Source organism: Penaeus vannamei, chromosome 20 (assembly GCF_042767895.1).
Source record: "Penaeus vannamei isolate JL-2024 chromosome 20, ASM4276789v1, whole genome shotgun sequence".
In the NCBI taxonomy this organism is placed as follows: Eukaryota; Metazoa; Arthropoda; class Malacostraca; order Decapoda; family Penaeidae; genus Penaeus; species Penaeus vannamei.
The window spans coordinates 41,390,474-41,400,473 of NC_091568.1; the positions used below are offsets into that span (position 1 = coordinate 41,390,474).

At 36.9% G+C, this 10,000-nt stretch overlaps 1 protein-coding gene across 8 annotated transcripts in view; it reads left to right on the forward strand.

The window, feature by feature from the left end:
• The window catches only part of HDAC6 (histone deacetylase 6), a 34,624-nt gene that overhangs the window by 6,188 nt on the left and 18,436 nt on the right, over positions 1-10,000 (forward strand). For 4 of the 8 annotated variants that reach the window (XM_070135545.1, XM_070135547.1, XM_070135548.1 and 1 more), the window contains exons 4-19: positions 1-118; positions 1,110-1,293; positions 1,449-1,546; positions 1,701-1,874; positions 2,363-2,555; positions 3,676-3,735; positions 5,098-5,161; positions 5,655-5,740; positions 5,956-6,065; positions 6,252-6,496; positions 6,722-6,806; positions 7,130-7,217; positions 7,559-7,741; positions 7,973-8,130; positions 8,251-8,446; positions 9,972-9,995. The exon at positions 1-118 is cut by the window's left edge and continues 13 nt beyond it. In XM_070135545.1, coding sequence (XP_069991646.1) covers positions 1-118; positions 1,110-1,293; positions 1,449-1,546; positions 1,701-1,874; positions 2,363-2,555; positions 3,676-3,735; positions 5,098-5,161; positions 5,655-5,740; positions 5,956-6,065; positions 6,252-6,496; positions 6,722-6,806; positions 7,130-7,217; positions 7,559-7,741; positions 7,973-8,130; positions 8,251-8,446; positions 9,972-9,995 — 2,066 coding nt within the window. Of the gene's footprint in view, positions 119-1,109; positions 1,294-1,448; positions 1,547-1,700; positions 1,875-2,362; positions 2,556-3,675; positions 3,736-5,097; positions 5,162-5,650; positions 5,741-5,955; positions 6,066-6,251; positions 6,497-6,721; positions 6,807-7,129; positions 7,218-7,558; positions 7,742-7,972; positions 8,131-8,250; positions 8,447-9,971; positions 9,996-10,000 lie in introns of all 8 variants that reach the window. The other 4 variants (XM_070135550.1, XM_070135551.1, XM_070135552.1 and 1 more) reach the window with 4 other exon arrangements.

Genomic DNA, 10,000 nt, shown 5'->3' on the forward strand with positions numbered 1-10,000 from the left:
AAGGAGTCACCCGTGGAAAAACTGGTCTGGTCTACGATGAACGCATGGCCGAGCACCGATGTCTGTGGGACGCCAACTACCCTGAGTGTCCTGAGAGACTGACACACACCCTAGAAAGGTGAAGATCAAAAATCCCCATAAGTTGTTCTAGAGTCTAGTATGTGATTTTTGAGATATCAAGAAACCCGAAGTTTTATTTCAAAGTTGAATGTATGACTGTTGAGAGACTTACTATGGAAAGATGAGGGTCTAAGACATCCATGTGTTGATGAAGAGTCAATTTTGTGAATGTTCAGGAACGACCCACTCTGGAAAGGTGAAGATCAAAAACACCTTTGTTTTTTGGAAAGCAGGTGTGTGGCTATTGAAATACTGATGTTGTTGATTGACTTTGAGGTTTGTGATCATTAGTAAAACTAGCATTCGGTATTCTGAAACATTATATGCATTTTTAAAGCCTCTTTTACGTATTTTAAGGGAGTAGGTATAAGAGTTCATTAGTTTTGCAGTATTGGTGTTCACATTAAAAGTTGTGAAGTATTTTTATTTTTTTACTGTATTATGAATATATGTTTTATTAGCCAACACAGCAGTTAAGCTCTCAACCCAATGACACCAACTACATGAATGGCCCACTATGGTTTTGCCTTACTGACTTTGTTTACACATATATGGCTTGATTAGTGCTTAGTTGCCAAGATGTATGTTAGCAGGCCTACTTGATCTCACCAGCTTATGGCACTCATGGAATTTTAGGGGAAATATTTTAACTTCTATTACTATTTTGCTATGATTCTTGATTTTATTATTAGTTGTATCATTGTTACTATTATAATGATACTAACAATAATAATCATAATGTGAAAAATAATTTTCTCCAAAAATTAAGGGATGTTAATACATGAGGTCATGTAGGCCGGATAATTGATTCCTTGTTGAGTAAGACTCCTGGAACCAACTGCTTGGAATCAAATTTGATAAAATAAAATCTCACACTCTCAATATTAATTGTACACATAAATGATAATGCAAAGAGCTTCACCAGCCACATCAAGAAAAAGAAAAAAATATACGTCAACTGAATCATGAATTTACCTCCTTTATTGAAGATGTCGGCAGCTGAGATTAATCGAGCGTTGTGAGCCAATATTGCCAAGAAGTGCAACTGAAGACGAGATCCTGAAAAGGCATTCTCGGTCACATCTCTACCTCTTGTGGAGTACGAAGGATGAGAAAAACGAGGAAAAACTGGAAACCATCTCTTCGCACTTTGACTCAATATATATTCATCCAGTAAGAATTTTAGTTCTGATTATGAATAGCAAAGTTAGGTGAAATAGTTTGATTGATTTTTCTTTGTCATGATTATTATTACTTATCATTATTCTTTGTTGTTTGTTTTTACTATTGCTAAACATATAACCCCCTTTTTTTTTTACTGTTTTCAGGAAACCCATGAACTTGCACTCTTGGCAGCAGGGAGCACCATAGATCTAGTGGATGCAGTAATGGCTGGAAAGATTCAGAATGGAATGGCTCTTATTAGGTGAGGATCTTTACACAGGATGTTTCTTATGTGTATATGTCTGTTTCTATATATACAGTGGAGAAGAATGCAGACTGTTAAATGAATGATAAATGTCATACATATGTACAGTATTTTTCAAAGTATTCTTTTTAACTCGAGAACATGTTGACAGACCTCCAGGACATCACGCAATGACGACGGAGTTTTGTGGTTATTGTTTCTTCAATAATGTAGCTCTGGCGGCTCAGGTGGCCTTGGAGAAACACAAGCTGTCACGTATTCTGATTGTGGATTGGGACGTTCACCATGGCCAGGGTACTCAGCAGATGTTTTATGAGGATCCAAGGTAAGGGACATGTGCAAGTTTAATTTTTAATGTTTATATAGAAGGGTATGCCATGTAAGATGGCATATTTTTCTTAGAAAGGTTATTTTGTAAATGCCTCAAGGATTTGTTATGCTGCCTGATCTTATTCAAGTCTTTCAGCAGTTATAGTACTCTATGTAATATGCTAAGGCTCTTTAATATGGTGAAAAGGATTCCACTTGTCCAAGAAAAAATAACAGGACCCTCTTATTAGTTGACTGAATGACTGATACAGACTTTGAAGCCAAAGAGAAGGGCAGTGTTCAGAGAGAAGGTCTTACTCACTTTTTGGATCATGGTTTCATAGAAATGTGGAATGAGGGCCATTGTCAACCTCACATAATTGCCAGTGAAAGGGGAGAAGACGCAGGCTATCATAACAGTTTTGATTATATGATTTTGTTAGGCTATTAGAAATAATGTTATGCAATACATAAAATGATACTTTGAGGTCTCTCCCAATCCAGGGTCTTGTACTTCTCCATCCACCGCTATGAAAATGGAACCTTCTGGCCTGAGCTTCGGGAAAGTGACTACGACAATGTTGGAGCTGGTCAGGGTCGAGGTTTCAACTTCAACGTACCTCTAAACAAGACTCAGATGAAGAATGAGGATTATTTAGCAGTATTTCATCAGGTCCTCCTTCCTGTGGCATATGAGGTGAGTGTTGAGTGTGCTTTCCCCTAAGAAGACTTAGATTTTTATTTTTATTTTTTAAGCAATTAAGGGAATATCAGCAAATACAATGACTTTCATTTCTTGCTTACTCGGCATCTTGTGATGAGCCATTTTTATGTTGTTAGTGAGACCTGACCTGATCCAGCGAACTGCAGAATTTTAGGTAACCTGCGTGTGTACCAAAACATGGATAACAGAATGATATAAATGGCACATTTTATATATAAAACGATAAACTTTTTGAAAATGTTGAATGTATAATGTATAAGTGTACACTGCTAATGAAAGTTGATGGTGACATGACTGAAAGAAATTAAACAAATACTATGTATCCCCAATGGCAGCCATAAACATGGACCACTTGCAGCCATTTTCAAAACATGCCCAGCTGTAGCTTTTGTGTGGTCACATTTAGTCTGTTTCGAAAGGAAAGAGAACAGCAGATTGTTGAAATAGTTTTAGGAAGATCAGTTCTTAACTTATTATTTTATCTTTTGCTTGCTGCAGAGGTAATGTAACTTCAACTTGGTAAACTAAAAAGAGAGGCAGTAAATAAGGGCAAAATATCAAGCAGTTTAATGCACTTGTGGACAAATCCATTACATCAGAATTGATCTCAAGTTTAGATGTGGGTGTAAAATTGAAAGGCCAGTTATCTATATTGCTTTATATTCATTTTGCTGTATGCTCTGTCCACCAGATCACTTATTAATTTCCAGACAGCATGAAGAGTGAGAAGCCAGGTTGACATAAGAGGGGAGTATTCTATAGAAAGATTTTTTCACTTTTTTATGATATTAAGAATGTCTTTTTAGATTACAAGAATGAATTATAGAGAATTGATTAAATATATGAAAGTAAAGTACTTGGTGTACTTGCATAATGATTACGATGTCTTAGATAAATTTTCTATTTTAGTGGAACATCCATTTTCTCTTGGAGATATATTAATTTATTTGCATTTTATTCTTATCCAGGGGATACATATTGTGAAAAATCATTACCATTTTTTTCATGCCACCATTCTTTATCATACTGAATGGGTATTTCAGGTGATGGCAAATGTGGATTAATGAATATTGAACCTAATTTGTATTTTCAGTTCAATCCAGAGTTGGTCATAGTGTCAGCAGGATATGATGCAGCTGTTGGATGTCCAGAGGTTAGAAATCAGAATGCCCCTTGTATCATGCCTTGTCATTGCCAGCATTGTTGCATGAGTATTCCTAGATTTTTTCTGCAGTGGCAAGAAGAAGCATTTCTCTCTCTCTCTCTCTCTCTCTCTCTCTCTCTCTCTCTCTCTCTCTCTCTCTCTCTCTCTCTCTCTCTCTCTCTCTCTCTCTCTCTCTCTCTCTCTCTCTCCCTCCCTCTCCCTCTCCTCCCTCTCCCTCTCCTCCCTCCCTCCCTTCCTCCCTTCCTCCCTTCCTCCCTTCCTCTCTTTCCCTCTCTCTCCCTCTCACTCTCCTCTCTCTCTCTCTCTCTCTCTCTCTCTCTCTCTCTCTCTCTCTCTCTCTCTCTCTCTCTCTCTCTCTCTCTCTCTCTCTCTCTCTCTCTCTCTCTCTCTCTCTCTCTCCCCCTCCCTCCCCTCCCTCCCTCCCTCCCTCCCTCCCTCCCTCCCTTCCTCCCTTCCTCCTTCCTCCCTTCCTCCCTTCCTCCCTCCCTTCCTCCCTCTCTTCCTCTCTCCCTTCCTCTCTCTCCCTCTCCCTCTCCCTCTCCCTCTCCCTCCCTCTCCCTCCCTCTCCCTCTCCCTCTCCCTCCTCCCCTCTCCCTCTCCCTCTCCCTCTCCCTCTCCCTCTCCCTCTCCCTCTCCCTCTCTCTCTCTCTCTCTCTCTCTCTCTCTCTCTCTCTCTCTCTCTCTCTCTCTCTCTCTCTCTCTCTCTCTCTCTCTCTCTCTCTCTCTCTCTCTCTCTCCTTCTCCCTCTCCCTCTCTCTCTCTCCATCTCTCTCTCTCCCTCTCTCTCTCTCCCTCTCTCTCTCTCCCTCTCTCTCTCTCAGAATTCTTGTCATCAGCTTGCTTCTTGATACTTTCTTTACTATTGTTGTTATTATCATTATTACTTTTTTCATTATTGATATTTATATGATGGTTCGAGTATGACATTTTCATTATCTACCCTGATCTGTCTCAGAATCTCAAAACTTCATGGTATCCAAATGTAGATCCACTCAATATATTTAGTTATTAAATCAAAGATACCCTGCCAATTTAGCTAATCTAATAAACCCAGTACAAAAGTATCTAAAGTGAACTGTATTGAACTTTGCTTTACGTAATTTGACCTGAGATTAATATGGCATTAGGTAGAACCAAGCTGTATTGTCTGCTCTGACTTGCCACTATAAATGTATATACTTTATTCCTTAAGCTTATGGTCCCACTTACTAAGTCAGCCATAGAATTGTGGTGTTCCTCATGCATATAGTTATGGTACTGGCAAGGCCTGATCCCCCAGGGAGCATTATTAAAAGTCTGTACATTATTTTTATTATGTTTTCTCTTTTATTTTGTCTTCCTTCCCTGTAGTTTGATCCTGAGTTGGTTCTTGTTTCCTCTGGTTATGATGCTGCAGTAGGTGATGAGAAGGCAAGTCTTCCCTATAGCCCTGTAGTTATTATAACCAGGCATTTTTATTTTACATTTTTTTTTTTTTTCCTTTCTTTTCTTTCTTTTTTATGCTGACTGAAGTTTTTGTTTGCTAGGTTGATTTTTATAAAATGAATGTGGTAAATACTAGCCAGAATAAAAGCTAAAGGTATATGTTTATGCAGTTTCTGCTTATTTTGAGCATTTTTCTTTTTTTGATTCTTTGATTTTTGAGTCTTTATTGGCGAAAAGTATTTATTTTGCATTCCTTTTTTCCTGATGTAAAATTGCCGTTCAGTTACATTTTTCAAATATAAAAGAAGGAAAAGAAACATTTAATACATATAGTTGATATATGCTCTATTAGTTATTACGGTACAATAGAATTTTAGGGTTACTTTAGTCTGTAGTTTATAAATGAAATATAGCTGTAAATACTTGCTCATAAATGCTTTCAGTAAGTTTTACTCTGAACTCTTTTTTGATACTACAGGGAGAAATGGAGATTACCCCTGCCTTTTATGCTCACCTCACCTCTAGTCTCATGGCTCTGGCAAATGGACGTGTAGCTGTTGTCTTTGAGGTGAGAAGAGATATTTATGTTTGTTATTAGTACCTCTAAAATTTAATTGGATATGCCTTTTTTTCCTGTTTCATTTTTGTCTCATTTTTTATATTCTTTCTTGTAAATCTTAGGTTTTATTAGTTAGAATAAACGATCATAAGATATGAAGTGAAGTATATTAGTACCAAATGATCGGTTATAGAGTTAATTTGATATATTTTGATACTGCACAGGGTGGCTACTGTCTTGATTCGCTAGCAGAAGGAGCTGCTCTGACGCTTAGTGCCCTTCTGGGAGACCCTTGCCCAAAGCTTCTGGATCCCATTTCCAAACCCTCACTAAGGTAGTTTCTGAATTTCTGAAGACTTAATTTTTTAAAAGTCATTTGAGTAGAGAAATATGTGGTGATTCATTAAATTTGGAGACAGAAAATCTTGCAGTGCATGAGAGTGCTTATCAAAAGATATAACAGCAGTGGAAAAAAAATTCTTTCTCCATCAAATACTAATGATAGCCATTATGCCAACAGCATGTGTGAGTCTCTGCTCAATCTTATCTACGTCCAGAGGCCATACTGGAAGTGTTTCCAGTACCAAGGGTCCTTCTCTGTCCACGAGAAGACGAATGGGGACACGGGAGAGCGCCACATCCCCACCCTCTCCTACCTCGGCAATGCGACAAAGCCCCTTAAGTACGATACAAGGAACTGCTATCCTGTCCAGTCACAGGAGGCCAAGGAAAAGATCGGGCTCCAGTTAGCCAGGCTGAAGCAAGGTCTGCGGTTTTGTTGTTTGGATTTGTGCGATACTTTCTGATATTGTTATTTAGGTTGTGATGATGAGTCGATGCAGTGAAGAGTTGCTAGATTTAAGTTTTTTCTTCTTGGGTATTTTCCAAAAAGGAAAATAGGAAGATCACTTTAGTTTATTGATAGTTTTGAAATATAGCTTATTTTAGGTATATAGATCAATTATAAAATATCTTCCTTCCTTGTATCAGATAAACCTCCTCAGATGTTTGGGAATAATAGACTCTGCTTGGTGTATGATGAGGCCATGAGTAATCACCATAGTTTGTTGGAAAAGTAAGTAGTCAAGTTCAAGCTTGTAAGAACATTTGTTTTTTTTCCAGTTAATTTATAAATATACATATATACATATGGTCACATTTTCAGTTTTTCAAAGCATTTTGTTTTCTTTCTTTCTTATTTTCCAGTAGAATTCCTGTCATTGTTTATGGAGATGATTGTATTTACAGTATTTACTACATTAAATGCTATAGATTTTGCAAGCCTGTTAAAAGTTGTCAAAATTGGTATGCAAATGTGTTTTTCCCTTTGCTAGTGATTAAATAACACATGCTTTAATGCTTAAAGGTTGAACTTATGCTCTACTTGACATTTTGCAGAGAGCATCCAGAAAGACCGGAAAGAACAGAGAGAATATGGAAAACTCTGAAGCAGTTTGGCATCATAGAAAGAGCAACTCTCTTGCAGGTATGTGGAGTCAAATAATCATTTTCTATAGCATGATGAATATATACTTGTTCCATAGAGAAGGAGTATTATAATTAATATCACTAGAGTTCAGGTATGCTATTGTAATGAGAGTACTGAAGAAATTAATCATCATAGCTTTATTATTGGGAATGTATTTTTCAAAGCATTCAAAAGGATTTTTAAAAAATAGCTAGAAAGTCAGAAAGTAAATATATAATTACTTAGTGTGAAAGTATCTTGATCAGCATAAAGCATTTTATTTTTTGAATGCATAAGTCATTATGATTATCTAATGAATAACCAGGTATGAAAATTAAGCTTGATAATTACCATTGCAGTCACGATATGCCACACAGCAAGAGCTAGAGCTCATTCACACACATGAGCATGTAAACCTAATGGCAAGCACAAGTGCACAGAGTGAAAAGGAGCTCTTGAGTATGCAGGATAAGTACAAGTCGATATACCTTCACCCCAAGAGCAATGAAGCTGCTCTTCTTGCCGCTGGGAGCCTCTTGCAGGTAAGTGGTATGATAGTGTCTGAGATTGAAAGGTACAATATTTAATTTATAAAAGCAAGTTGTATTTAAGTTCATTGATTAAAAGTACCATGGATAATGTATGTCATTTGGGATGTAATGATGTGTTTCACATATAGCATAACTCAAGAATTCTGTAATAAATGGGAAACATGAGAATGCTAAGAGGTGATGAACTGTAATCCTTACTTTGTTAATGCCGTATGATTTCAGGTTATAGATGACGTATGCAGTAACAAAAGCTTAAGTGGAATAGGAGTAATTCGTCCTCCGGGCCACCATGCTGAGCAGGATCATCCGCATGGCTTCTGTTTGTACAACAATGTGGCCGTTGCTGCTAAGTATGCCATTACCCACCATGGTTGTGAAAGGTAGGTTTTATATGTATGTTTATGAGTTATAAGTAATCTGTTTGTGAGTGCTTTGCTTGACTTGACTCAGAAATATTAGGTAATTCAGTTGATTGAGTAATTTCTAATTTTTATCATCAGAGTGCTGATCCTTGACTGGGATGTTCACCACGGTAATGGCGTGCAGCATGCATTCGAGGCTGATCCAAAGGTCCTCTACATTTCCATCCACCGTTATGACCACGGCCTCTTCTTCCCTTCTTCTGAAGATGCCAATTATGACCAGGTTGGCTCTGGAGAGGGGGAAGGCTACACAGTCAATATTCCATGGAATAAGGTGTGTTTTTGTATTTCTTGCAAACTTTCACTACTTTTTTTGGAAATACTCAATACCTTGACCAAAATCACTATTTCAGTGACCATTCTACCTGAAAAAAGTGTTTACCAAAAGTATGTTTTGGTATTTTTGCATACTTGAGAGAAAATGGCATTTATTAAATAATTTGACATTATTTTACATCTTGAAAATCCCATGTGGTGCAATATTTTTCAACCACAACTATGAAATTTTTGTTACCAAACCTACGTTATCAATGGTTATTATTTTTATTAGTGATATTTATATACATATACGTACAGCTTATGGACGACTAGCTATGATTTAAATGTTCACACCAGTTTCCCTGTCCCTTTTGATGTTGGTAGATTGCTTGACTTAACCCTTCTCATCATAGCAGATTTTGTAAGAGAGAAGTTTGCAGATCATGACAGTCATATAGATGACTAGTGATAATGCAGAGTTAAGTGATGGGGGTTGTGAATTCTAGTGACGATGAATTTGATCCCTAAAAGCAAAGGAGTTATGAAGAGTGAAGACAAGTCTATCAACTGTGATATTGTGCTGTCACTATATTTTGGCAACACCCCCTTTCTGCAATCCCCTAGATCTCCACAAACTTCACATTTTTTTAAAATTCTTTCACTGATGCTAAGCCAACAGTTCTCCATGCACTAAAAGAGGTTTTCATTTATAAAGATGCATTATTTATGGATATGATATTGATTTCATGTAATGTATGAGAACTTACAGATGTGTATATTTCTGTCACTGTACAAAACATCTTACGAAGTTTGTGTAATCAGCAGTAAAGAAAAAATAATAATAATTTATGCTACTCACAGTGCACATGGGTGACAGGTACGGTTGGTGTGACAGAGCAGTGGTTTGTTTACGTAAGCATGAGTGGTCGGTAAAGGGTATTGATAAGATTTTTATTAAGGACAAGAAGAAAAATTACAGTTTTATTACGTATATACAGTTTTGCTGTGCCTTTTTCTTTTTTCTTGGATTATCTTGATTTTACATCTCCCTCATGGTTTATATTTTCTTTCTTTGTATTGACTTCAAGGTATTTTTTCTTGTTGTAAATTCTCTCCCACATTTTCCTCTCTTCTCTTGTGTTCTCTTTCTTGTTCTTGTTCTTCTTCTCTTCTTCTTCTTCCTTCTTATTCTTATTCTTATTCTTATTGTTCTCACTATTATTATTATTATTATTATCATTATTATTATTATTCTCATTAATATTAATATTATTTTTTTTTTATTATTATTATTATTACTCTTCATCCTCCTCCTCTTCCTCTTCTTCCTCTTCATCCTCCTTTTCATCTTCCTACTACTATTCCTCCTCCTCCTCCTCCTTCTTCCTTTACTCTTCCTCTTCCTTTTAATCTTCCTCTTTCTCACCACCTGTTTCCTAGTCCACAAATTATTCAAAGTATATGATGAAGTGACGCAGTTCCTTCATCCTTTTCCACCCATGGAACTTTAATCCGATATCGCAATTGCATTTCTTCCCAAGGCTAAAAATCAAAGGAGAATAGGGGTAAG